The sequence below is a fragment of the Hypomesus transpacificus genome, chromosome 18, assembly GCF_021917145.1.
Source record: "Hypomesus transpacificus isolate Combined female chromosome 18, fHypTra1, whole genome shotgun sequence".
Taxonomy (NCBI): domain Eukaryota; kingdom Metazoa; phylum Chordata; class Actinopteri; order Osmeriformes; family Osmeridae; genus Hypomesus; species Hypomesus transpacificus.
Window position 1 is genome coordinate 12,662,697 of NC_061077.1, and position 24,177 is coordinate 12,686,873.

Here is a 24,177-nt window from a genome sequence, read left to right on the forward strand (position 1 = left end):
CTCTCTCTCTCTCTTTCTTTCTCTATCAGGTTCCTCAGCCCCCCTTTTCCCAGATATCTCTCTCTCTCCCCTTTCGTCTCTGGGAGTACGGGCGCATGTCAAGCGATTGTTGAATTGAAATATTGATGTGGAGTATCAAAGTGTGGCGTAGCACTCCTGTGTTTCCAGAACTAACCGCGAGGCGCTTTGATCACACACTCCTGTGATCTGACTTCTGAAGTTGTTAAGAGTGCCGGAAAACAAAATGCAAACAAACTTCAAGTGCTCCTGGAATTGATAAAAGTTTTCTCTGACACGTGGAGATGTGTGCTGTCTGTCCATGTCTGGCCCATGGCTGGTGAGTTTTCCAACTTGCACACATACAAACGGACAGGTGTGCACTGAGGTGAGGTATTAAAGATGAAAAAAAACACACACAAAAATGCCAATGTGAATTCTCAAAACTCGAAATGTTGTATCTGTAAACCAGCGCTTCTCTTTTTCCTCCTTCCTACACTTCAGAACGTAAATTGAACTACTGGGAAAATAAGCTTTAATTTAGGTAAGTCTGTTGTATTTTAAATAGGGAAAAAAAAAATCTGCTTCAGGATAGGTGTACCTGGAAGTTGAAGAACACCTGGAACGCCAAGCTAGCGCTAACTAGCCCTGAAGTCCATGTTTTTAAATGAACTCATCTTCTCCATTCTACCACCCTTTCTCCACACCTCCCCACAGGATACAGGAAACAAAACGTCTGAATGAAGTCAGAAATGACTCTACTGTAACGTCCAGCTGGTGCTGTTGCCCCCCATTCCAAAACTGAGTACTGTCATGGTAATCATGGACCATCTTGTGCCGTCCGGGAAATGACGGATGGTTAAAAGTGAGGCAGTTCAGCAGAAGGCTTTTCCATGCTCCCTGTCTGTCCTATCCATTAGACCACGTTTGTCACATGAGGGTCATTTAGTCGGCACAGTGTTGTAAAATTGGCTTTTTGACATGGCCACCAGTACAAAGGCCCCCCTCTCCTCTGTGTTTGGCCTTTTAGAGTGCAGATGGCCCAGACAGCTGGGACAATTTAGTGATCTGAGGCTCTTAAACTGGCCCCCAGGCATGATAAAACCAGCTTGACTAGCCACTAGCATATTCTGGATTGTTTCAAGGGCTTTTAAGAGGGAATTGATCAGGATACTAAAACAGGATTATCTACGATGAGCTAAACAAATGTATGTTGTATAATAACCATTCTGATAGTTCATTTTAATGCATAAAGTTGGGTCGAGTGCTGATTTCAGTTGGTGTAACACGAACAAACAGCTGTTGTGTAATGTTATCACTTGGATGTGGGTGCAATCAGTTTGCCACCTAAAGGGAAGTCTTTTATTTGAATTCTTTAAATGGTTAAGATGTTACAATGATGTCATAAAAAATGGCCCAGACCTCCTTGGTTTTGCCTTGGCTCGAGGCCGCTCAGTCACAGAGGCCCAGCGAGTATGTGAGGCTGCAGGCCTGATCAACCCTCTCAACAGCTGTTTAATGAACACAGGGACCCCTTTTTTCTCTGGAAATGAGTTTTCCCTTGAAAACTGTGGAAGCCGTATCCAGGTCTATTTAAATGAGGTAACATGGGGAAGGTAAGCACCACCACATGAGCATTGTTTTCACAGTTCAAAGTGAGGAGAGAGTACTTTGCACTTCAAAGCCACTCATCTGGGAGGCAGTCGGTACAGTGGGGGTGGGGCGGAGGAAGGGGGGGGGTGCGGGAGGGGAGGGAGGGGTGCGGTGTGGGGACAGGAAATAAGAATCAGGGTAATTAACAACTTCTGCTCCGTAATAAAGCACAGGGAGAGACACAGCCAGTCTGCCTCTGCTTGGGAGGCACACTCATATTTGATGTCTTCCTTCATTTCATGATTTTGTTTGACTCTTTTATTACTGTACTGTTACTTTAATCGTAATAGTTTTATTTTATTTCTGCGTCAAAAGGGGCTCCTGTATGAATTACACAATTAAACATTCGAGGTTGCTTAGGGAGTTTATAACCAGCTTTTTAGAAACAAATACCCTCTGCGAATGGAAAATATTATGGAGAGATTTTAAACGAGATGTGTAAAAATATCAACAATGAATATCATGTAGTGTTTATTCAACTAATTAAAAAATAGCCTTCTACTGCGATCCAGAATGGGATCTACATTCACTGTATTTCTTTCTTTCAATGTCATAGCTAATTTACACAACATGATTTGTCAGAATGTATGTACATCAGTAGTTTTGTTTTTAAACATCCTTGTTCGAATGATGCGTAACTCTAAATTATCACACAAATATATAGTATCTTAATCTGCAAAAAGAAGTAGGCTTTTATTTGCAATAAACTGTTTGGATAAATTCACATCCATATTTCTTTTTTATATAACAGATTAATTTAAATTGTTAAAGATATTTTAGGTCAGATAAAAAGAACTTACAAAGTTCAATCATCCTCTCTTTGAATGAGAATCCCGACCTGTTAGGAAGGGAGCAGAGCATTGAAGCTCTGCTATTTACATGAGAAATGAGTTCCCGGCTTGGATTTAAGCTCTTAACATTGTAATGGTGAACAGATTTACAGAATTAGATTAAACCTCAATCTGCATTAAATGGGTGTGATCTGAGGTGGCCTCTGCTTGAACCCTGAAATGTGAGAATGTCATGCAGGGCGAGCTATTTGACATGTCACCCACCAGTGAGAACCCAGGAGCCTTTGATTAGGTTTTATCAATTAGCTTTGTGAGGGTAAACATTTCATGCAAGGGTGCTGTGACTTGCTTGGGTCACCGCCTAAAATCTCCTAGGACAGACAAGTGAACCACAGTCAATTTAATTAATCCCTAGTCCCCCATATGTAGCCAAAAATGTTTTGATTGCCTCAGATATAAAAATATATTCTGACCATAAGTTTTTTTTCAATCTTATCTGATGGTGGTTAGTCCACTCCTGTAATAGTAATGCCAGGCACCCAATTCACTCAATCATTCTTGGCAAACTGATTTTGAATTCACTGCTAATCAAATATTTTCAATTATAAAAAATGTTTTATTTGCAATTCATGTAGACATACTGTTTTTTTTAAACACATTTTAGACAACGTTCTGTAGCCTATGCCAATGAATTAATTTAATCCTAACATATCTTCCTCTAGGCCTGCTGTATTAAGGCAAAGTAAAGTCTTGATTTTGCGTTGTTATAGTAGAAATAAATCGTTATCTGAACTCGTATTTACATTGTATTCATTCACAATTACTTTGACACTGCGGATCTCCGTGACCTTAAACTTTTTCAAGACAATGGCAGAAGGGTTTATTTCCTGGGGTCAGCATTTGGTTGAAATGGAGTGAAATTATCAGCAGCCCACCCCCTCACCAAACTGTCAATGTAACCCCCCCTCCCTCCTCCCCCTTCCCTCCCTCACATCTCTCTATTGACTGGTTCTCCTGGAACATACTTAAGAGACCCCGTTGAGAGGACCTTTTCTCTCTATAAAGAGAAGATGCAGCCCAGGCGTGTTTGAAATGATTCAGAGGATTTATTGCGATACTTTCCTCACACTTCACAAGGCACTCTCGTCGTATGAAGGCGACTGGTTTGGAAAAAAAGTATACTGGAAAGAGTTCATCTTCTCAGACTTCTAAAATTGTTGCCAAGCGGAACAAGGAAAACTTGAATTACTGGATTATTCGTGCTCTGTCTTGGACTGCTCAGTTCGGCGGTCCTTCTGGACCCGAGTGTGTGTGAATCACTTCCCTTCACAGCTGCTTGTACTTGGTTTAATTCGTGCGTCGCTGCCTCTCCTCGCGGCTCGTCTTGCAGGTGCGGAGACACGGAGCGCGTGGACAGATGGCTGCGCTGACTATACAGAGGACTGACAACTTCTTGCATACCTTTTTGCAGGTTTGTACATTTGAGTAAATATTTTTGATTCGGTTGACATAGATTCTGCATAAAGAAACTCATGAATGAGTTTGAATAACTTGCGCGCAAGCCTTCTAAAATTGATTAATTACTAGTTAGTAAGGGACTGTTTATTATTTTAACAAGAAATATGTAGATTTTTTTCAGTTTTTAATGAATAGAAATGTCCTTGATTTCTTTGGGTTTAGAATTTATTAAACCTATTTAGAATCTTAGAATCTTTTTTTCAATGTATGTTCTGTTACTGTTGTGTGCAATGTGTTTAACTGTAGACTACACTTACTTATGTGAGGCATGTAAAAATGAATCATTTTCTTTTTGTCGGTTTTTCTTCTTCTTAGGACCGCACTCCCAGCTCCTCTCCAGAGGGAGCCCCCAACGCTCTGTCATTCCTGGCTACCACCTGCAGCCAGGCCTGGCAGGTGGGTGGCACTGTGGCCTCAGAGAGTGCCCAGTTCCCCTACGAGGGGGCGGTGAGCTCCACCACAGGGATGTTCCAACTCTGGAGCAACGAGGTGGCCCCCAGCGCCGGCCTGGCCTCCCACCAGATGACCTTCACCGTGCCCAAGGTCCAGTTCCCTGGCAACATGCAGCCTGGCCTGGGCCCTCACCCCCACCTCCATCACCACCATCACCACCACCACCACGAGCTGCCTCTTACTCCTCCAGCTGAGCCCCCGTCCGCCTACTCATTTGAGCTGTCTCCCGTCAAGGTGCTGTCCTCTCAGTCGCAGGGCAGTGGCCCCTACTACCCTCAACACAACACAGTGGGGCAGACTTTTCCCAGCTTCCTCCAGAACTCCTCCGCCAGGCACCACCTCTCCGGGGCTCACATGGAGGAGGGCCAGCAGTGGTGGAGCCTCCCCCAGACTAACGCCACCCCCACCAACCACCACTTCTCCCTGGGCAGGCAGCTGGTCCTGGGCCACCAGCCCCAGATCGCCGCCCTCCTCCAGGGCACCTCCAAAGGCCTGCTGAGCTCCACGCGCCGCTGCCGCCGCTGCAAGTGCCCCAACTGCCAGGCCAACGGCGGCGGGCTGGAGTTTGGCAAGAAGCGCCTGCACATTTGCCACATCCCCGAGTGCGGCAAGGTGTACAAGAAGACGTCCCACCTGAAGGCCCACCTGCGCTGGCACGCCGGGGAGAGGCCCTTCGTCTGCAACTGGCTCTTCTGCGGCAAGAGCTTCACGCGCTCGGATGAGCTGCAGCGCCACCTGCGCACGCACACCGGGGAGAAGCGCTTCGGCTGCCAGCAGTGCGGCAAGAGGTTCATGAGGAGCGATCACCTGTCCAAACACGTCAAGACCCACCAGGGCAGGAAGACCAGGGCTGGACAGCCCTCCCAGCACGGCCCCTCTGACCCCCTTCTCACCAACATCAAGAGAGAGTAAGAGGGGGCCACATCACACTGAACCGAGAGAGAAGGGGAGAGAGATAGAGAGAGATGAGGAGACTGTGTTTCACTAACTGGGGACAGGAAGACAAGTATTTTGTCACAGCTTCTCTTTCTCAATTTCTGTAGGCAAAGCCATACTTTTCACTTCAGCGTTGGTCTGATCCCTCATCATGTTGTTACCTCAATATGTGTTTTGAGGTATTTTAGGACAACCAATGTAAGGACCAATACACTCGATAAGGAGTTTGTTTGAGTTCAAGGAATTTTGAGACTTATCAATTTAAGAATTTCATGCAACAATAACAAAGCAGTGTTTGTGATTTTCTTTCCAGACGTTTAACAGACAACATTAGAGATACGTTCTTGCCTGTTTAAATCAGCAGCAGTACAAGGCTTTCTTATATCATTTCACTTAAACATGTTTTAAATACATTTGATGAAGGTATGTGGGGCTCAGGAACAAAATGTAGAATATAAGATAATGCACATTTCACATTTTGAGTTGTCTCACCACTGGAATTCACAATATGCAATTTAAAGTCCACATCAATGATTTGAACATTGTATCTGTACTAACAAGGTGAGTTGCTCCAGTCTTTTGTAGTCTCCAGTTGAATGACCTTGTTTGCTGTTGATTATTCAGCAACGTATTTAATGAATCTACCAGTGAACCAGTGGAGGATGAGACCAGTGCTGAAAGTGAAAATGAATTCTTTTTTTGTATCTGCAAAATGATTAATATATTTAATCCTTGCGTGAGTTGCCATTGCTGTGGAATATAGGACAGAAATTTAAATGTGTAAGCCTCTTGTAGATAATGTGTATATTTGCCCTACAACAAAAATGCATGTACATTTTAATAAACATAGTTTTGTGCCAAAACAAATTCTATTGTCGTCTTCGAATGTGTTAACATGGTTTACTTTGCCTTAAGACATTCTGTCATAGATATTCAAAGTTCAGTGCTTACTGTCTAATTCACCCAACGTGTGAAGATTGAGGAATGGCATTCCATTCACAAAAACATCTTATTTTATTTCAATGATAATTGGATCGCATTCAGAACACAAATAGCGGCAATCTGCAGGCATAAAGGAAAGAGGATGTTTAGAATGTTGTCAGATCTTGCACCTCAAAGTAAATACTGAGCCCATTGACAGAGGGGCAGTTGTCTTGCCTTCTGCAATCAAGTTCACAGTCATGTGGCTTTAATGAGTGTTTTCTTTCACCCAATGCATGAGATCGAGTCAACAGATGCAACAGAGGGGCACTTGGGAGGAATCCCCTCTGAATGGGACCCCTGTTGTTAAGACCCCCTTGGTGGTGACAGGAACTCCCTTTGATTCTGCACCCTTGTGAAAGTTAATACCCTCGCCCCCTTTTCTCCCCGGCGTCCATATATCACAGGCGTGTTACGATCAGGCCAGGGTTTACTGCTGCAGAATGGCCCTTTATTCTGGGCTGAACCAACCAGATGTCTGCTGGTCCAGGGGTTGCTTCTCTTTGTCTTTGGGGCCTGTTTGAAGTTTCTCTTTGGGGGGGGGGGGGGGGGGGGGGGGGGGGGGAGGAGGAGGGGGCGTCAATTGAAACGTGAAATTCCATGCCTTTTTCTCTCAGTGAGAAAGGCTGTTTCTTTTTAAGTAAATTGCTCAAATGAACTCCTCTTGCATCCACTCAGATGTGACTTCCTTTATTCTAATTCCTTTATTCTAATAAGGTTAGTCCCTTAACTAACCTGTAACATTTAGATACAGACACATGAAGAAGACACACCAAAAAATTTTCCCAGAAAAAAGACACTTCTTTTATTTGATATGATATAGCAGAGTCTACTCAGTGAAACTTGGCATCTTAACATACTGTCCCGTGATCTTAAGTCTCTCTGTTTATGCAGGTTGTAGTGGATCTTTATGTAACTTACACCAATACTTGATCATAAAATTCAATCAAATACAACAGTTTGTAAAACAGGAGGTAAATCACAAATGAAGTCTTTTTGATTGGTTTTTAGAATAACACTCGTTTAATATGGATTATTTAGGGATCAAATGTAAAAGGCAAAGTTTGCTTGCGGTACATTGATACTGAAGCCAATTGATCTTCAATGCAGAGCTTGCTAAGGGAACTGTAAAAGCATTGTAGGGCCCTCTACTGGCCATGAGCAGTAACGCAGCTTAATGTGAATTTAGACTGCCTAACCCCCTCACTCTTGTTACTGTACCAATGATGCATGGCTTCAGTTTGCAATTTGAGAATATAATTGGCAATACTAAAATAACACCCACACTTTGAAATGTATTTTAAGCAGAGGTCTCAAGTTTATGAAGACAGTTTTTTAGTCTTCGCTATACACAATAGTGGCAACAGTAACTGAACAGAGAAGGCAAGTGTGAAATCTGAAGCCCCTCAATTTTGGCACAAATGTCGCATGCAGATTCAGCATTTTTCTATTAAAAGTTTCTCAATTTATCGACCAATTATCCAGTTCATTAATAGTGTCTAATCGAAGCTGCTTAGAGATGCAGGCTCAGCAGAATTTTGTGTGGTAGCAAAAAGTAATAGAAAGATTAAGGTTGATTGGACCGTTAGCTATTTTAGCACATTTCATCTTAAACCACGTCAAACAACTCCCATCTTGGCTAAGAACAAAGCTCCATGTGATATAACAACCTAGGCTCCAGGAGGACTGGAGTTCTGGCCGTAGACATTGTAGTCCCTCTCACATTCTTGCACGTCCAACCAAGAGACAAGCTTTAGGTTGCCGCGTTCATGACCGAGGCCCTCCCGTGACGTCTCCCAGGCGCGAGGCCTCTACGGGGCTCCCTTACCCCCTTTCTGGTCTGGATCAAACAGCAGCCATACTTCAGTGGAAACACTCAAACGGAATAAGAGAGCATGGGAGAGTTCTCGCCCTTTTGATACGCCGTGGCAGACGCCAGGAGCTTCTGTTCTGTTGCATGAAATTCAGATGACTTCACATCTGCTCTATCCCGATCGAGTGTGTTTGTCGTCCTTCTGCTTTGGTTGCTTGTCTTGTGTGGGAGGGGCTATCGCAGTGTTTGGACACGTTTTGAAGAGCCTGTAAATAGCCTTGTTTTGTCCTGGCAAATGGCAATCAGAGAACCAGCAGGTTGAAGGAACCAAAGAAGTCAACACACACTCATTTCCATTGTCCCTCTTGGGGGAAACAGAGACCACAAGGGGAATTATCTGCATGTTTACAAGATACACCGCCTATCCTGTGCAAACTCTACGCTTGCACACACACGTGCCATACCAACACGCATACACACATACACACGCGCATATTTACACACATACACTTCACACAAGCGACCTCCAGTGGTCTTCCCAATCAGGAATGGTCCTTTTTCTTCACCTTGCCCTTTAAAAGACAGAATATACAGTATATAGAAATTCTTGGAAAAAAAACAAAACAACATGAGTCATCGCCCAGTCATCTCCCCACGTGTCCGGCGAGCGTCCTTCCACTCAACTCCACCACAGTCAAGCACGTAGCAGCAGGGGTGAAAGCGAGTTTCCCTCAAGCTGACAAGCGCCCCAACCGAAAACTACAGTGGTTTGTGTCATTTCTTCATGGCTCTCCTGGCTTGTGCTTTCGGGGGGAACCTCAGGGAGAAGACAGAGGGTCTCAGAAAGCTGAAGAGGACACCAGCAGGCCCAGCTTTCACCGCCAGCCTGCGAGGGCTACTGGACCCCAGAGACCTCCCCCCCCCCCCCCCCCCCCCTCAGAGTTCATAGGTCGTCCTCAGCCAGCTGGGTCAGGTTGCTGGAGCGCCGTCCAGAGGAAGGGGCCTGGCCGACCATGGGAGTGTGGGTTCCAGCCTCAGGAAGGCCCCTGCGACAGCCCTCTCCTGCTCTCTGCTGGGGAAGACACTGTATTAGGAACACACTCATCCAAATCAAACGGGTTTTGTTTTTTACCAAAGAGACAAATAGCCACAGATATTTACTGTGTGCATTCAGCAAAAAAACATAAACAAAAAAAAGTTCTATGAAGAACTTTGTTTAAAGAATAATGATTTGTTTTTGCTGTTTACAAAGCTAGTCACACCAATGCTTCAATTCCATGCATCTCTCCCATATGTCTATAAGAGAACAATCAAGCCCTTTGATAGGCATCTCTGACTTCCTCCTCCGGCGTGGTCTCCTTCCTGTTTGTTACAAGCCCAGCCCATCCAGCCTAAGTAAACACTGCAGAAACTACAACAAAGCACTGCTCTGTCTCTTAGTGCCAGGCCACTAAGAGACAAGTGCACAGTGTTGACAGAGGGAGATGTAGTCCTTGATGGTTCTGAACCAGACCGCAGGACGGCCCTATTGTTGACCCAGCCAGACGGTGACAGCTATGTGCAAGATGGATGGATGAGGATATATGCTGTGTGTCCATTGTGGAGGGATTGAGCAACACTTGTGCCGGCGGCACAACATTGTGCAATAGAAAAGTCTTAGCCATAATTTTATTTTGGAATCCCTCTTTAAAGTTGTTGTCCGTTTCTTGATAAAAATGTGTTTCTTTTCTGTTCCAACTTTCATTTTGTCCAACAGGGGGTGGAACAGCACACCTTTTGGCTTCCCCCCCTCCACATGTCTGAGAACAAATGGCCCAGATTTATTAAAGCCTCTCCTCTTTTAATTAACAGTAATGAGCATGCTAGAATTAATTATCTTCCTTCCTTCACTGACCAATTAGTTCCCTTTAGAAGTGAATTTCTGTTGGCTTGGTTTGCTGTTCATCTTACGGACAAGGGTAGTTATCCCAGACTATAAATATAATGAAGTATCATTCCAATTTACTATGTAAATCAGTTTCCCAGAACAAATTGTCACTTAATTGAGTAATTAAGTGTGTGTGTGTTCGTACCTGTGTGTTCTGCATGACGGGGCCGAACAACCCGTTGGTGACAGTTTGGCAGTGTAGCGGCACAGCCTGGTTAGGGAAGGCCAGCTGAATGTGTGATGGGGAGACTGTCTGGGAGTTGACCTCCGCTTGGCAATTATGGACCAGTGTAGACTACAAAAAGCAAAACGAGAGCAGGCAACGATGAAGAAAAACAACAAACAGTACCTCTTATGAAAGGCAATTCCCAACTGTTAGGTGCTGATAACATTGTCAAATCAAGACCGGGGCGCACTATCTTTGATGTCATTTGCGTCAATGTTGTATGTGCCATCTATCCATTTGCGCCCGGACCTGCGCTGGTCATTGCTACAGTGTGTATCCCGTATCACCTGTGAACACCATCTATGTCAGAGCTGTATATAGTCCGTCAGGCTTGGCTGGAGGCCATTCCAGTCTGACTGGCCCAGCGGGCCCCAACAGCCTCCCTCTGTTTGTTGTCAAACACGGGCCCTCACCTCGCGGTGCCTGTCAGCGGGGGCCTGGCTCTGGCTCTGGCCCTGGCTGGGCAGGTAGAGGGTGGGGAGGGACGTGTTGTAGGAGCGCAGGCAGGGCAGGCGCTGGCGGTCGATGGAGGCGGAGGAGTGAGGCCGCAGGGCGGCGGTGGAGGACAGGGTGGGCCTCATGCTGCGGCCCAGGCTGTTGGACTTGCTCTCGCGGCGCTGGTACTCGATAGGCGACTGCAGGGCTGGATGTCGTGAGGAGAGACAGAGAGGGACATAGATTGAAATGAAAAAAAGGCTTTGAAAGTGCCCCGCGTTTCGGTAAGCGGCTGTGATTGTCTAATCCTTCCATCTGTTTTGAGGTCAAATCAGTGCTGAGATTTGATGGACTGTGTCCAGCCCAGTTAAACCCCCTCAGTCAGCCTTCACACCCTCTCATGCAGAGTGCATGGGCTCTTTTTACTCGACCGGTAAAAGTCTCTCAGTGTTAAAGATGAAAGGCCCCTGAACGGGTCTGGTCAAGGTTGGTTATGAAGGGTTTGAAGGTTTCCTCCTCCTACCGTTGAGGAAGTTGCGCTGGGTCTCCAGGATGTGGCCCACGGCGTCGACCCAGGCCGTGGCCACCTCGGCCGAGGCAGCCTGCAGCTGGAAGCGCACCACGCTGCCGTCGGTCCCGCGAGACGTCAACACGAAGCGTCCCAGCTCCCCCTCCACGCTGGGCTCCACCCCGAGACAGCTCACCTGGAACAAATCCCATCTGACTAGCATCTGCTAAGAGGACCTCGTGCGGTGCAGGTCATTAAACGCCTCGCACAGGGAACAAGATGCACGAGTTCCGAGAAAACCGGGCCACGTCATCGCACAAGCGGTTGCGTAAGCCTTCGTGTTGTTTGTATCTATTATGGAACTCATTACCTGTGTGACATCATTTTATTTGTCTAGGAAAACAGGTTGCTTTTTAACAACCGTTGTCAACCAGACAACTCTTTCATTCGCGTGTTGAGTATTTTGAATCTAAGAGGGCTAGAAAAGAGACTAACCTTAATGCTGCTCTTGAAGATGTAGCCCGGCAACGAGAAACCTTTCTTGCGGTCGATTGGCTCACTGAAAATGACCAGCTGCTCAAACAGGAAGACCCGCCTCTCCTTGGCGCGGGACAGGAAGCTGCTGTCCTGCTCGATAACGGTAAAGGTGTCCTGCTGAAGGAGCTTCCCCTGGGCTGTGATCTTCCCCTGGGGACAAGAAGGCGGAAGACAGCCATTGGTTCACGGGAGAAAAATACAAACTCTCACAGGATCGTGTTTTTGGGCAAGGAGTTGAAATCTTATAGTCCATTGTCTGGTACCTCAAAGCCTTGTAGTCGACCCACGTTCATCATGTCATTGCAGCGTTTGGGCACAAAGCACATGACCTCTACAGCTTTCTATGACAGAAGAGAGATGGAGAACGAGAGAGGGTTAGTGTTACGGCACCTACTGCAAATCTACTTCACTTCCTTACCTACGGCAAAGGCATACACAATACTGAAACAGTATCACGACATGCTCTTTTTCAATGGTCTCAAAGAGAACGTAGCCAGTAGTGAATGTAGCATGTTTGGAATGACAACCCCCACCTCCAGCTCCTCTGTGTCCATCCCAGCCTTGGTGTAATACTTCAGGAAGTCCTGTTGACGTGAACACAGCACCATTACGACATCACGGTTAACAACAATGGACGTTTACTAGTAATGAGGAGGTGAGGACATCTGGGAGATGGTTTAATGGGGTTATTTCAGTCCTTGATCTGCACCGGGTGGGGGGGGGGGGGGGGGTTGCACCGGCTGAAGGCTGGCACGATCCATCGAATTGTACAAACGTGTTTGAAGCCGACACATGTTTTGAATCTATTTGATGTGTGTTTCCACATTGAATTAGACTGAGGAGGTGTTACGTTGTTGTGTGAACGTGGTGTGTGTGTGTGTGTGTGTGTGTGTACGTGGCATGTGTGTGTGTGTGTGTGTGTGTGTGTGTGGCGGCCGGTGGCCTGTGGTTCACCTTGAGCAGCAGCTGGTACTTCATGATCCTCTGGACAGGCTTGATGAGCAGGTCGTTGAGCTGCAGCCTGTGGCCCAGCTGCTGCCGGAGCTCCTGACAGAAGACGTGAAGAAGAAATGTGATGCGTTCAGGACTTCATACGACATGATATACTGGAGCATGACGTGTTTATAGTCGCCACATACAAAAAACATCACTGTAGGGTTTGGTGACACGTGAATAAAAGATTCTTGTCACTCAATGTTATTTGGACCCCCATGTGCCCTGACATGATACACAACAACTCTACAGCTGTGTCTCCGGAATCAAGACTCACTGTAACATGTAATCCAACTAGTCAATAATAATAAGAAGAAGAAGTCAATATTATATCTGCTCAACATTTTTCTATCCACTTGGCATCGTGATGTAACCTTTCATTCCTTGCCCTTGCCATGATATTATATCGTGTGTGCTTGTTCTAACTATTGCCATCCTAGTGGGGCCATGTGTGTGTGTGTGTGTGCGTGTGTAATGTTGCTCACCTCAAAGTAGGTCTCAATGTACTCGGAGACGATGTGTTCTGACTTAGGCTTGTTCTGACAGTACACAACATACATGTGAAGACGCCTCTCCTGCGGAACACAAGCCAAACACACTAGTGATGTGTCGTTCGTGAACGATTCGTTCATTTTGAACGAATCCTTATAAGGACTCGGGAGTAACGAGTCCTCTCAACGAGTGATTCGTTCATTTCCCGACTCGGTCTTTCTACGAGTCTTTGGATCATTTTTCACGTGACCTGCATAGGCTCTGTAGCTAGAGGAAACGAACGATTCGTTCCTTTCCCGACTCGGTCTTTCTACGAGTCTTTGGATCATTTTTCACGTGACCTGTATAGGCTGTAGCAAGAGGAAACGAACGATTCGTTCCTTTCCCGACTCGGTCTTTCTACGAGTCTTTGGATCATTTTTCACGTGACCTGCATAGGCTCTGTAGCTAGAGGAAACGAATGATTAGTTCCTTCCCCGACTCGGTCTTTCTACGAGTCTTTGGATCCTTTTTTCACGTGACCCGCATTGTATTTTTTAGTAGAGGAAACAGTTTCCTTATTCCCTTTCGCGTGGCCGCTGTTTTAGTAAGACGTGAATGAATGATATTCGCTCAAGTCATCATACTGACTGGTTTTGTTATTTTCACTTTACATTTACACTTACAGTTTAGTGCAGTGTAATTGTTTGACGTGATAATTAAGTGCTAGTGTGATAATACACGACCAAATCATACAAACTCATGATACATTATTTTAATGCAGGAATTTATTTTGAAATAGTATTTGCTGGTGCACATGTCATGCACTAACCTACAGTGGACGTATAGGGGCTATACGTCCTTTGCAGTGGACGTATAGCCCCCCCACCCCCCCCCCCCCCCCCCCCCCCCCCCCCCCCCCCTGAAATGAACAAATGACTCGAAAAAAGATTCGTTCATTTTACTGAACGAGATTCAAAGAACCGAATCAGTAAAAAGAACCGAACTTCCCATCACTAAAACACACTTCAACACACCATCCTCACGCTCAATTTGAGCGGGGGGAAATGTATCTCTTTTTTATCCACCACGTACAATATCGAGCGAAATGACTGACATTGGATTCAAATCAACGCGCGAAAGAAATCTGTGTCGCATTGCATCCCTTATTTATGTCATTTCCGATGAAAAGTATGAGCGAGACAAGTATTTGTCAAAGCCGATGGTTTCGAAGCCGGTTCTGTTTAACGAGGCTCGTTTTGTGAGACTAATTGGTGGCAGAGCGCAGGCCCGGGAGTTACGTGTGAACGAGCAGCACGACATGTATAATTTAGCCAGGTAATCCTCAATGTAACTGGAGCCCCACTACTGCAGTTTGTAGCTTACAGCCAGCAACCTCCAGATCTGTAGTTCTCAGCTGCATCTTTCACACTGCCCATTCCTATGTCTCTGAAGCCACGTGCCCTTGACCTGTACTGGGTCTTTTACAGCTAGTAAATAAAGCATACATAGGTAGTTCCTGGAAAGGTCGTTGAAGATCATTTGTGCTCTTTCCTGATGCCATGTCACTATGCCATTTTTGAATTACTCCTGTAAAAACGATCATCTTGTACCCCAAACATTGTATAGCTTATATTATTGACATGCACACATGCAAGATGATATGCCTAAAAACCGAAGGTTTCAATGAAGATAAAGATGTTTGGCCCGTGGTTGAAAGGATGCACCTGCCCTACCAAGAGGGCACATGCCAGCTGTCCAGATGTCCTCATAATGTCTTTTCTGACCTCGTAAGACCATTGGATTTTGCGGTCTTTTATAAAGTTTGTGATCCTGTAAAACGGTTTTGAATAAACTGTAAAATCATTAATGTGTACAGATGTTGCGTAATGTCGGGTTAGGTGAGAGATTAGACGCAGACAATATGTATGTACTGTATGTCATCAATCTATGGATTTCGATTGATATAACCTGCTCGCGATGTCACACTGCAGTGTCGGCTGGACTTAATCCTACTGGAGAACTGTTTGAAGTTTTCAGTGGGAGGTATTGGCGTGGATGTATGTACAGTGCTGTAAGAGAGCACGTGTGTTGAGACTGGCTCAGCCTCACCTCATCTCTGCTTCTGATTACGGCTAATATGGGCCTCAGTCTGCTTGTTTTCACAGTTTGACACCATGCTTAGATTTAGTTACGAGTCCCTTTATTCCCCCTCAGGCTTTTGAAGTTCATTACCCAGAGGGGGTAAGGGAGCCCCCTAGAGCCGTCTGACTGAACTGTTTAAAGAGCCCAAAGAGAGAAGGGGGGAGGAGGACAGGAAGAGATGCGCCGAGATTTGAACTGAATCCGTTTCATCCTGACCAAAATTGGTCAGAACAACTGACATTACAGCTTTGTGAGCATGTGCCACCGCTGGACCAATTAGCTCAAATCGAATGAAGCCGAGGTCTGGGTTTTATTCATCTACTGCCTGCTCCGCTTCCAGAAGCAAACTCCTCTGTATCCTAAGCAGGCCTTCCCTTCCGTTTCTATTTTTTCTTTCTTTTTTGTAACAATCAGAAAATAGCCTCCCATATCAAACGGCTTAGCCAGCTGTTTATTATTGCTGGTCTTCTTCCTGCGGTCTTTGTCGGGGCCGGTGTTGTCTCTGTTTGGGTTTCCTGGACGGAGCGGCCCAGTGGGGAGCAGGGCAGGTCCGAGTGGCTGTGAAAACAGTGCTGCCAAGCTCTGCCTGAGGCATATCAATAACAGGGTGGGGGGAAAGGGGGGGAGATAAGGAGAGAGATACCACGTGGTGGATAAAAACGAGAAGCTAGCGTGTGCTTTTTTTCCCCCTTCTTCTTCTTCTTTTTCTCTTAGTACAGTTAATTCCCGTCACCAAACGCGGCCGCGAAGCGAGAGATGACGCCTCTGGCTGACAAGGTCGTGTGTGTATGTGTGTGTGTGTGTGTGTGTGTACGCGTCAGACCAGACTCACGTGTTTGATGAAGAGCTGGGCTAGTCTCTCTGGTTCAGACACACACTTCTCCAGCTCGGCCATAAAATAGCTAGACAGAAAGGAAGACAAACACACACACACACAAAGGCATAGGGACAGTTAGTGGTCTACTCACCACTGAGTACGGACATAACACACAAACTAGCCAACACTCACTCTTTGTGCCAGTCGAAGATCTGGTGAATGTTCCCAAACACAATCTTGTCTTTTCCCTTCATGTCCTCAGGTGTTCCTCTGGAGCTCATGGTGGCCATGTAGCCCTGTGGTGGAAGCAGAAAGACATATAGATAGCCTTCCCATTTTTCCCTGCAGACTGTCTGTCACTGCAGAATAATACGCAACAGAGCTCAGTCGACATAGCTGCAAACAACACCGGGCTTCTATTTACATTTTCACAGCAGGCCTGAAATGAAAGTCGGACTGAAATGGTGGATTCGTTTTTGAAGACGATTCGATTTCACCTCGTATTCATTATAATACATCTTTCAGGTATTACAAAGCAAGAAAAGAGAAGAGTACAAGCAAAGCATGTGCGTGTGTGTGTGTGTGTGTGTGGGCCCCCACATGCGCTTGTGTTTATCCTGTACACAGGTGTGAGACCCTGGGTACTGTACCTCCACGATGAGAGCCAGGTCTCCCACATACAGCTTCTCTGTCTCGATCAACTCCGTCAACACGTACCTGCACAGAAGAAAAACAGCCGGACTTGTATTCACAATACTCTTATCTCAATGCATTTGACTCCCATTCCCACTGCGGGGACAAATAGCATTCATTGATACGTCACTGCAAATAAAATTTACATTTTTACATTTACATTTTAGTCATTTAGCAGACGCTCTTATCCAGAGCGACTTACAGTAAGTACAGGGACATTCCCCCGAGGCAAGTAGGGTGAAGTGCCTTGCCCAAGGACACAACATCATTTTGGCACGGCGGGGGAATCGATCCGGTGGTGCCATTATACTGTGGCAGCTGCAGCCGTTGTTCAGTGAGCTTATTGTGTCTTGTGGTTGCTATGGGGGCTGAGAAATAGTATTTGGCACAGAGAATGAATTGTCCACCTACATGCTCTTTTCTAAGGCACTCCTCCTTTCCTCCTCGGTGTCGGCCACGGCCGATGATTGGCTGGAGGCGTCGTCCATCAGGACAGAGCCGTCGTCCTCGAGCAAGGCGTTGGTGGGTTGGGCGTCCTGGTGAAACAGAGAGGCGGGCGACAAGGAAACGGGGGGGGTTAGGACGCGCGTGCCATCCCTTAGTGCGGGTGGAGGTGGGGCGGGCGAGGGAGAGGCAAGGGAGATAATTCAGGTTGCCAAGGTGACGAGGGAGAGCAGGCGAAACTCCCAGGCGACAGTGACAGGATGACAAGGGGATCAGACTGTCCCCGGGAGCGGAGGTGGGGGATGTGGACAGGGACACCACGTGGCCAGACGGATGCAGAGAGGAAGAGAAGGGGAGAGAGAGAGAGAGAGAGAGAGAGAGAGAGAGAGGAGGAGAGAGAGAGAGAGAGAGAGAGAGAGAGAGACAGACAGACAGACAGACAGACAGACAGACAGACAGACAGACAGACAGACAGACAGACAGACAGACAGAGAGAGAGAGAGAGAGAGAGAGAGAGAGACAGACAGACCAGACAGACAGACAGACAGACAGACAGACAGACAGACAGACAGACAGACAGAGAGAGAGAGAGAGAGAGGAGAGAGAGAGAGAGAGAGAGAGAGAGAGAGAAAGAGAGGAGAGAGAGACATACAGACAGACAGACAGACAGAGAGAGAGAGAGAGAGAGAGAGAGAGAGAGGAGAGAGATGAGAGAGAGAGAGAGAGATAGAGAGAGAAGAGAGAGAAGAGAGAGAGAGAGAGAGAGAGAGGGAGAGTGAAAGCAGGTAGAGGGAGAGAGCAAAAGCCACGGACACGACACCTGTCGTTATCGTACGAGACACACAAAGGTGTCTTTCCGCGTGGGTTGAAACAGGATGAGAATCCCCGCTCACAAGACAGAATACATGGACATCGCCTCGAGTCCACAATCAGCAAAATAACACCGAATCAACATCATAGTTACGCAATAAGGATCATGTTTTTCAAAAGTAGCTCAACTTGTGAGTTTGCTTGCACTAACCTGGGCAGTTCATTAAGTCCCTGAACCGCATGACAGCATATATGCATGAGATATTTTGTTGTTGAGATAAGACTGTTGACCAACCCATCAATTCATTTTAATCTTTGTTTTCTCATGAAAGTCTCACCTCTTTATTCTAGTTCAGGTTCATGAGTTTCCTTTTGACCTTTTCATTCAGTTTTTACTGAGTAAACCTATGGGAGTGTCTTTCTCTCCGCACCTGTGTGTGTGTGTGTGTGTGTGTATGGCCAACAGTTCCAGAGCATTCTCCCCACCCTAAACAAAGTCAAACACTATCCTAATCCCCTGACCCCTCTGACATGGATGAAGGGCACTTTCTCAGGTCACACACCTGTGCCTTGTGGCCTGGTTCGACTGGTTCATCTACAGTTGGCTCACCACATATGTATCCACCCCCAGGAACTTCTGTCTGCAGTCGTAAATCTCGTTTTGTTCTGTCTTCATACGTTGTCCAAATGTGTCCACCCATGACACATTTTGCTGTTTATTTGTATTTTTTGGAGGCGGTCATGTATGTCCAAGGTGGTGTGTGTGCTGTTTTTGTATTGTATATTGTTGGGTGGGGGGGGGGGGGGGGTCCCGGCATCCTTAGCCCCAGTATGGGGAGCTCCAGTCTGGCTGACAAGTCTCCACTGACTGCCTGATCACTTCCAGATGTGCTCTGGTGAAGTCCACAGGAAAGATCCCTCTTCTCCCTCCCCCCTCCCCCACTCACCTCCCCCCTCTTTCCCAGCTCTCCTCTCCTGCTCCCTTTTAGTCGCTTGTTCTGTTTTTCTACCCAGAAGCCAAAGTCGAAAATCTGCACGAGTTTTAATAAAACCTGAGATCACGTCTGTTGTTTTTCCTGCTGGAAAATGTGCTTTTGTTTGGGGGGTGGGGGGTGTTAGGGGGGGGTGGGAGCGGGGGGGTGGTAGGGGGGGGTGGTAGGGGGTGGTAGGGGGGGTTGGGGGGGGTTGGGGGGAAGGGGAGTGTGTTCCTAACTCTTCCTTTTTCTTCAGTTTTTTTCCTCAATTTTGTTTTTGTTTTTTTTTACGATTCTTTTCTTGATCTTGGACCTTGGTGGTGTACAAACAGGTTTCTGAGAGAGGAAGGAAACTGTCTGAGGGCTAAATGAACAGTGAACTGTAGCCTGGCCCTGCAGAAAAGGCTCACTGCTTCGAACACGCCACCCCTCCCAGCATTTTTCCATCGTCTGATAAACAAGAAACACTCGATCAAAACTAGCCTTCTCAAGTAGGCCATGTCCCACTGTAAGGCCAGGGGGGAAGAAAGGTTTCAGGAGAGAAACAGTGGTAAACTACAGGAATGTACCGTACCACACTCCAGACATCTGAGCTCCAGGGATTGGTTAGTACAGGGCAGTGAAAGAAGCAGCGCTGCGACGGTTAGCACGACCCTGAGACGACTGACCCAGATATTTTCATCTCTCTCTGTCTCCGTTTCTTTCTCTGTCTCGCTCACTTTCTCTCAGAACCCTTTTTATTACTTAATATCATTTCTGACACTAAAGACTTAAGAACTGGGTGGAATTGAGGCAGAACCAGTTTAAAGGCAGAGCCAGGGTGGAGGCAGAGCCAGGGTGGAGGCAGAGCCAGGGTGGAGGTAGAGCCAGGGTGGAGGCAGAGCCAGAGTGGAGACCTCGTGAGGCTAGCTGTAGTGCCAAGACAGTCTGTTTTGCTTTTTCGAGCACCAATTTACCTCCCTTCAGTACCTTATCTCTCCTGGCCCAGAACGTATCCAGTCCAATGATATGGGCCAAACACATAAATTCAACACTTTTAGTTCGAAGTGTGCTATGTATCTTGAAGGATGTGTGAACTAAACCAAGCTGTCCCGCACCCTGAAGTCTTTTTAGCTGTTGTGGCATGTTTTTTGTTTTTTTTATCTAATATGTCTAATATTTAAAAAACCAAAGAGGCACCAATTAAATGTTTTGTGGCACAAACGAAGGACATGCAAACAAACAAGACAAAACGTTTTGGATATATTTGGAGCATGTTGGGGGGGCTAACTGATCTCAGAATGAGAATAAAATATTCTTTAATATCTGAAGAAGAACAGCAGCACAAAAATGATAAAGGCACAAACCAGCACAAATGGAGCACAGACTATCATTTTATCAATTGCTGATGCCATCTCCATCTATCTTCTTACTATTTCTTGACCGCTGGTTCACATTCAGAACACTATCACGGTTCCCTGTTGGTACTACAGACGGTATTGCTTTAAATAAGGGTTTATGTTAAGCAACACCTGACAGAAAATCTGGCATTGGTCCCTTGAGGTAAATCTTTCCTTTGTCTGATCTATGAATCGTGACCGAAATGCTAATCCATCAGCGGATTGGTGAGTGTGCGTGTGTGCATCCACGCGAGGGCCTTACCTGTGGATGTGTCAGCAGTGTGCAGCCCTGTAAAGAGTCTGCTAGGTAGCTGGGAGATTGCAGCATGCCAGGAGACAAGTCCTCAGGACTGGCCAGGCCACCCCTCCACTCCTACAGCAGGAGAAGAGCAGAAGCACCACGTCAACGCGACGCTGAGTAAACATGAACGCTACGTCAACGTTTTAGGCCCACAAGACCGTCGGTTAGATCCCCAGGGAGTGAGCTAGCACAGTTGGAATTGTTATACGATCACCGTCATCATCAAGCCTGGTACACCACGGTTCAACATTGCAACCCTAAGTTGTTTTGGATGTCCACTAAGCAAGGCGGTGTACCACGTACCTATACCATGCCAGGTTTGAAGCAGCAGGCTAGTATTTGCTTGAAGATGTCAACATATTTGACATCCTCAAAATGTTTTACAAGGAACGTGGTCGGTCTGTAATAAGGGTACTGAAGATGTTTGGTGTCTAACAACAAACATCAAAACAAACATCAAAACAAATAATACACACCTTTTACCATTTGGGTATTTACATATAGGCCATAGCACAGGGTAGAACTTTCTAGCAGATTCTAGAAGATTCCCATCTATATGCAGCCGTTTTGATTCACACAACAGTTGTGTGCTGTGTCTGGTTCAGGACAGCAAGTTTACAGATGTTGTGTGTTGTGTGCTGGAGTATGTCATAGTCCCCTGTAGCGCTAGAGTGTAACGGTACCATGTCATAGTCCCCTGTAGCGCTAGAGTGTAACGGTACCATGTCATAGTCCCCTGTAGCGCTAGAGTGTAACGGTACCATGTCATAGTCCCCTGTAGCGCTAGAGTGTAACGGTACCCAGTGCTCACCAGTTGTTTGCGGGGTGACGGCAAGGACGGTGGAGGGGGCTCGTCAGGGCCGGAGGGGCTGCACTGGTCCAGGCTGCGGGCCGCACGGGGGCAGCGGAGGGGGGCTTGCCCTCCAGCCTGCGAACTTGCCGCTCCCCCTTGGCCCCGCCCACGCTGGTGGCGCCGGCGGCTCAGCTTGCGCACAGGATTGGTCAGCCACTTCTTCAGGGTGCTGACGGAGCGGCGGGAGGCCGGGGGAGCTGGGGGCGGAGCTACTGGAGGCCTGGGGGGGGCAGGGACGCCACGGAGGTCGAGAGATGCTGCCCTCGCTGCCCGCATGTTGAGTACGAGTCTGGGGGGGAGAGAGAGAGAGGGAAAAGGTTACTGAACGGACCAAGGAAGGTAGAAAAAATTAAGATGTAACACATTTAATCCTGTATAAAGAATGATTCTGTGTTCAGCATTGTGTAGAGAGAGGCCTACCCCCAAATCTGAACTTTGGGTAACACGAGGCATATGTAAACAAGGTGACCTGGGCTGACCACTCTCTCTTACTGGAGAGGCCATAAAAGATGTCTGGCCTTATCTGTGTTGAGTGAATCATATGGTCAAGCTTACAGGGGTCAAAGAGCGCACACGCGCACACACTCAAACACGCACGCAGACACGCGCGCCTTAGGTCTATGCAAGGGAGCCAATGAGGAAGAGCCATGGTAAATTTGCATGCCTTTGTCTAAGCCAATGACTGTAAAGAATGGGGCTGCTTAAATAGCTAGCTAGCACAACATGCTAAGCAGACAAACTTTGTAGCACAATGGCGTGTGATGGTTTTTTGTTTCCTTGTGGGCCGGACGCAAGCAATAAAGCTTTCTTAAACTTAAACTTCACTGACTGACGGTTGCAATGCTTGATAGATTCATATTTCTGACAGTTGGACACACATTCCCCTTGAAACTGCAATTATAAAAAAAGGCGGGGAAAAAGAGATTTCCCATTTGCTCCGAGCCAGACTGGACAATAGACTAGATTAGGTTTAGTGCTGGATTACAACAAACATTCTGTGGTCTTACTCTAAGACTTGGGTTTATCTGCTGCTGGGAGAAGCCTGCCAAATAGAGGTGGTCCGACAAGCAGGCCGGCGTTGGGACCCGTCTTGTCAGGGATGTTGAGCATACGTGTCAACAGAGGAGGAGAGGCTGAGAGAAATCCAAAATAAATACGGTCGAGTAAAAATAAGACCTATCCTCCGACGTAGCTTTGCAGCTGGTCAGCATTTTCACAGAGAGAGCTTTGCTGAGCCTTCCCAAGGTTCCGACTGGTCCAAACAAACCTGTTTTCTTAAATCGACCCCCCCCCCCCCTGCCCTCCAGCCACCCTTTCCAGTGGGGTACTAGTCAATGACCTGCCTGGGTTTTTGAGGCGTAACTGGAGGGGGAGTTACACTGATTTACTTTTGGAACCACGAGGCCTCCATACATCTAAAAATAACCCCATCGGCCAATCCCTGACTAGATTCCCCTCTGCGGTGATGTCACAAGGACATGGGAAGCGAAACATGGCTGGGTTGAGAAAGATAGGACAGGAAGTCCACTTTAATCCTTTGCAGTGTGCGTTGGGGGGGCGGGTCTTTGTTTGAGGGTCGCTTTGTTTTGGTTTTCTCGTCCTTCCTATTTCTAATCCTGCTGAGGCTTTTATCTATTGTTGCACAGACACCAAGTCACCTCGACGACACTTCCTGCCCTCACATTGCCCTTTGACCTTCGCCACCCTAAGAAAATGGAGAAGAACACACTCCGCCACCTTGACTCCTGTCCAGGGGTGGTGGTTTGTTGTTGTTGCTGAAACGCCTTGAACTGCCTGGCTTCTGTGGGCTCTCTTGATCCAGCAGGCCTTCCACTAGTCCCCCCCACTGGATTTGGGACAAAGGTGACAGAGCAACCTTATTGCTCAGCTTGGTGGGGAGGCTACGGACAGGCAGGAGTCCCTGGACGAGGTCAGTGTCACCCAGTAACAATGGTTCATGAGGGTGACATCTTTTTGGCATACTCCAAACACTGAATGTGAGGGAGTCAGTGAGATAGAGAAAAGCGCCAGACCCAGAGAGAGAGAGAGAGAGCGAGAGAGAGAGAGAGAGCGAGAGGAGAGAGAGAGGAGAGAGAGAGAGAGCGCTATTATCCACTACTGTGGAGCAGGCCTGCTTAGCTCCGGAAAGCTCCACGTTGTGGCCCAGATTGGAAGCAATTCCACATCAAAGTCTCCAGCCTAAAGTAAATCCACAATCCCTTCTCAGTGTTTGTGAGCAAAGCGACTGGGGCCCTTTCAAACCATGTTCAAGGTCAATTCATTTCCCACCGAAATACAAAGACGGCCAGTGTTCCATTCTCTAAGAACAAGTCATAAAAACATTTTTTCCTTTCTCTCTTCCTTGTAAAACCACATTTCTTTCAGAAAGTCTCTTTGGAGACTTACCACTAGCCTGGTCCTTACCAGACTCTCGTACATTGTATTTGTACACAGAGTCTGGGCTCGATCCATTGAAAAAGCGCTAACTTCCTTGAAGGCGGGGGTCCTCTGTTGAAGTTTAA

The 24,177-nt window shown here is 46.9% G+C and overlaps 2 protein-coding genes and 1 long non-coding RNA gene across 4 annotated transcripts; 2 read left to right on the plus strand and 1 right to left on the minus strand.

Annotated features, from left to right (window-relative positions):
• The first annotated feature begins 331 nt into the window (after positions 1-331).
• LOC124480415 lies at positions 332-1,679 on the plus strand. Its single transcript, XR_006957547.1, has 3 exons — positions 332-385; positions 502-541; positions 715-1,679. It is a non-coding gene; the product is annotated as an uncharacterized LOC124480415 (long non-coding RNA).
• A 1,879-nt stretch (positions 1,680-3,558) lies between these two features.
• Positions 3,559-5,334, plus strand: sp5l (Sp5 transcription factor-like). The gene is made up of 2 exons (XM_047039680.1): positions 3,559-3,912; positions 4,275-5,334. The coding sequence occupies exons 1-2, from the start codon at positions 3,859-3,861 to the stop codon at positions 5,322-5,324; spliced, it is 1,104 nt and encodes a 367-aa protein (XP_046895636.1). The 5' UTR covers positions 3,559-3,858; the 3' UTR covers positions 5,325-5,334.
• Positions 5,335-7,109: 1,775 nt separating this feature from the next.
• On the minus strand, positions 7,110-21,972 carry arhgef25a (Rho guanine nucleotide exchange factor (GEF) 25a). 2 transcript variants are annotated; one of them, XM_047039646.1, is made up of 15 exons: positions 21,614-21,972; positions 20,764-20,874; positions 17,306-17,430; positions 16,852-16,918; positions 16,394-16,497; positions 16,217-16,286; positions 13,254-13,343; positions 12,730-12,822; positions 12,309-12,359; positions 12,039-12,116; positions 11,734-11,925; positions 11,254-11,434; positions 10,709-10,938; positions 10,215-10,364; positions 7,110-9,211 (listed from the first exon to the last, which is right to left on the minus strand). In XM_047039646.1, exons 1-15 carry the CDS (start codon positions 21,929-21,931, stop codon positions 9,086-9,088), a joined length of 1,986 nt encoding a protein of 661 aa, XP_046895602.1. In that variant the 5' UTR covers positions 21,932-21,972; the 3' UTR covers positions 7,110-9,085. The 2 variants fall into 2 exon arrangements, with proteins under 2 accessions (XP_046895602.1, XP_046895601.1); XM_047039645.1 differs by having other exon boundaries at positions 7,110-9,214.
• Between the last annotated feature and the right edge of the window lie 2,205 nt (positions 21,973-24,177).